We start from the raw sequence: 3,364 nt of genomic DNA, 5'->3' as shown, positions 1-3,364 counted from the left end.
TGTGTGTGTGTGTGTGTGTGTGAGAGTGTGTGTGTGTGTGTGTGTGTGTGAGTGTGTGTGCATGTGTGTGTGAGTGAGTGTGAGTGTGTGCGTGTGTGTGTGAGTGAGTGTGTGTGTGAGTGTGTGTGTGCGTGAGTGAGTGAGTGTGAGTGTGAGTGTGTGTGAGGGGAACAGGGGCACATCACAGGAGAGTGAACTGTCTGTCAGAAATCATAGCACGTCAGCTGTCTTAACCGTGGCTTGTGTACTGCAGCAGCACTGTGTCTGTCACGCGACTCTGTTGCCCTTTTGGGCTTGAACTGATGGTAAAACTAACCACATTATTAACTGTCTTGATATTTACTTTGAAAGCTGACGCTCGCGATTATGGTAAGGGGCGTTACATTTCCGACGAGTGCTTGCGGTGTTCGGCCAATCACAGTGCACTGGGTCAGCTGGCCAATCAGAGCAGACTGCGCTTGTCGGAAGGAGGGGCTTTGTAGAAAACTAAGCGTTTGAGAGAGGCGGGCCATAGAGGACCTACAATAATGTACAGTATTTGAAAAATAATGTTTTTTGACCATTAAAGCATGTCAACATATTCTGTCTATAAATGTCATGACCCCTTTAAACACAAAAGAAAATATTTTGAAGAATGCTGGTAAACAAACAGCTTCTGGTCCCCATACTGGAAAACCCCACTAATTTATAGAAGTCAATGGAGGAGGACCTACAATAATGTACAGTATTTGAAAAATAATGTTTTTTGACCATTAAAGCATGTCAACATATTCTGTCTATAAATGTCATGACCCCTTTAAACACAAAAGAAAATATTTTGAAGAATGCTGGTAAACAAACAGCTTCTGGTCCCCATACTGGAAAACCCCACTAATTTATAGAAGTCAATGGAGACTGTAAGCTGTTTGGTTACCAACATTCTTCAAAATATCTTCTTTTGTGCTCAACAGACAAAAGAAACTTTGGAACAACTTGAAAGTGAGTAGATAATGCAGTGAGTAGATAATCATTTTTGGGTGAACGACCCCTTGTATATACAAAATATCCACCTTAATAAACTAACATGAGTGAATGTTATCAGAACTGAATAACAGGGAGCAAAACACAAAGACAAGCAGCAGACTGAGATAACGCCACATGATTGTGGATTGAAGCAAACAGTAGAAACAGACTAAACACAACGACTCAGATTTCTAAACCAATGTAATGTCATTCAAAGTGATTGTAAAGCTGCAGATATTTCATGAACTTTCATCAATGCTCTCATGAGGCCAAACTAAACCAACTGCACATGTAAAGTTTTCATCTAGAAGACACCGTCAAAGCAGCCTGTTGAAGACATGAAGTGTCTGAATTCATGACAATAAATACGAATCCATCAGTGTGTGTTCAATTACACAGCTCTGTCATTTCAGTGTCTGGAAACCACACGGAGCAGATACACACACGCGTGTGTGTTCATATAAACCTCACACACACACACACACACACACACACTCTCTCACACACACACTCTCTCACTCACACACACACACACTCTCTCTCTCTCTCTCTCTCACACACACACACTCTCTCTCTCTCTCTCTCTCACACACACACACTCTCTCTCTCTCTCTCTCTCACACACACACACTCTCTCTCTCTCTCTCTCTCACACACACACACTCTCTCTCTCTCTCTCTCTCACACACACACACTCTCTCTCTCTCTCTCTCTCACACACACACACTCTCTCTCTCTCTCTCTCTCACACACACACACTCTCTCTCTCTCTCTCTCTCACACACACACACTCTCTCTCTCTCTCTCTCTCACACACACACACTCTCTCTCTCTCTCTCTCTCACACACACACACTCTCTCTCTCTCTCTCTCTCACACACACACACTCTCTCTCTCTCTCTCTCTCACACACACACACTCTCTCTCTCTCTCTCTCTCACACACACACACTCTCTCTCTCTCTCTCTCTCACACACACACACTCTCTCTCTCTCTCTCTCTCACACACACACACTCTCTCTCTCTCTCTCTCTCACACACACACACTCTCTCTCTCTCTCTCTCTCACACACACACACTCTCTCTCTCTCTCTCTCTCACACACACACACTCTCTCTCTCTCTCTCTCTCACACACACACACTCTCTCTCTCTCTCTCTCTCACACACACACACTCTCTCTCTCTCTCTCTCTCACACACACACACTCTCTCTCTCTCTCTCTCTCACACACACACACTCTCTCTCTCTCTCTCTCTCACACACACACACTCTCTCTCTCTCTCTCTCTCACACACACACACTCTCTCTCTCTCTCTCTCTCACACACACACACTCTCTCTCTCTCTCTCTCTCACACACACACACTCTCTCTCTCTCTCTCTCTCACACACACACACTCTCTCTCTCTCTCTCTCTCACACACACACACTCTCTCTCTCTCTCTCTCTCACACACACACACTCTCTCTCTCTCTCTCTCTCACACACACACACACACACACACTCTCTCTCACTCACACACACACACACTCTCTCTCTCTCTCACTCTCTCACACACACACACACACACATTACAACCTTTATAACGGCACAGCATGACTTGCTAAAACACACAAATTACCATCTAACGCTCCGTCTGACACGCCTAAAAAGTCACAACGATGGTTAAATTACGATTACGGTGATTCTGGAGTGATTACATCACTTTTCTGCCTTATTTAGACAACTTTTATGCTGTTCTGGCGAAAGTGAAAACTCATTTTATGAGCAGCTAACGTGCTAATGCTAAACCGTTCACAGAGCACCGTCAACAGCGCAAACAGCAACGAGTCTCAAAAGTTCATTTTAAGTTACAGAGTAATTATTACAGTGTGTTTGTGTGGAGTTCGTGCGTTTTGTTGACGCTGCTGACAGAAATCCGTTAGCTGTTAGCCGCTAGCAGCGCGCTCGCCTCTCACCGTCTCCTCCGCGTCGATGTCGATTTTAAACGTCTGCTGCTGGAGGGTTTTCAGCGTGATCTGCATTTTTTTCGCGTTCTTCCGTGTCGCCGGTGTTGAAACTGACCTAGGGCTGGATCGCTGGCTGTGTTTTTTTCGCCGTGGCTCATCACAGCCTGCCCGCCGCCATTACGCGCATAAACATTCGACGGCCCGTCCCCCCTTACGCCACACTGCGCATGCGCCGCGCACCGACGTGTTTGCGTCACTGCAAGCGTGAGCGAGAGTGCTGATGGGAAATGGTGTTTTTGTTGCGTTTCCTTGAAAAACGAAATCTGCAGAAGCTTTTATGACAACATATTCACTCACACACACACGCACACACACACACACAGTCACACACACACACACACACAGTCACACA

General features: G+C 45.6%; 1 protein-coding gene across 2 annotated transcripts in view; it reads right to left on the bottom strand.

Annotated features, from left to right (window-relative positions):
• Positions 1-3,211, bottom strand: part of LOC107567907 (UV excision repair protein RAD23 homolog B-like) — a 15,218-nt gene extending 12,007 nt beyond the window's left edge. Inside the window, exon 1 of one of the 2 annotated variants that reach the window (XM_016253692.1) lies at positions 2,962-3,211. In XM_016253692.1, the coding sequence (XP_016109178.1) occupies positions 2,962-3,027 (66 nt within the window). In that variant the 5' untranslated portion in view covers positions 3,028-3,211. The remainder of the gene's footprint in view (positions 1-2,961) is intronic. The other variant, XM_016253693.1, reaches the window with a different exon arrangement.
• Positions 3,212-3,364: the final 153 nt, after the last annotated feature.

The sequence above is a fragment of the Sinocyclocheilus grahami genome, unplaced genomic scaffold, assembly GCF_001515645.1.
Source record: "Sinocyclocheilus grahami isolate Dianchi unplaced genomic scaffold, SAMN03320097.WGS_v1.1 scaffold1195.1, whole genome shotgun sequence".
Lineage (NCBI taxonomy): Eukaryota > Metazoa > Chordata > Actinopteri > Cypriniformes > Cyprinidae > Sinocyclocheilus > Sinocyclocheilus grahami.
The sequence above is the reverse complement of the archived record's forward strand: the minus strand, read 5'-3'. Positions and strand labels throughout refer to the sequence as shown.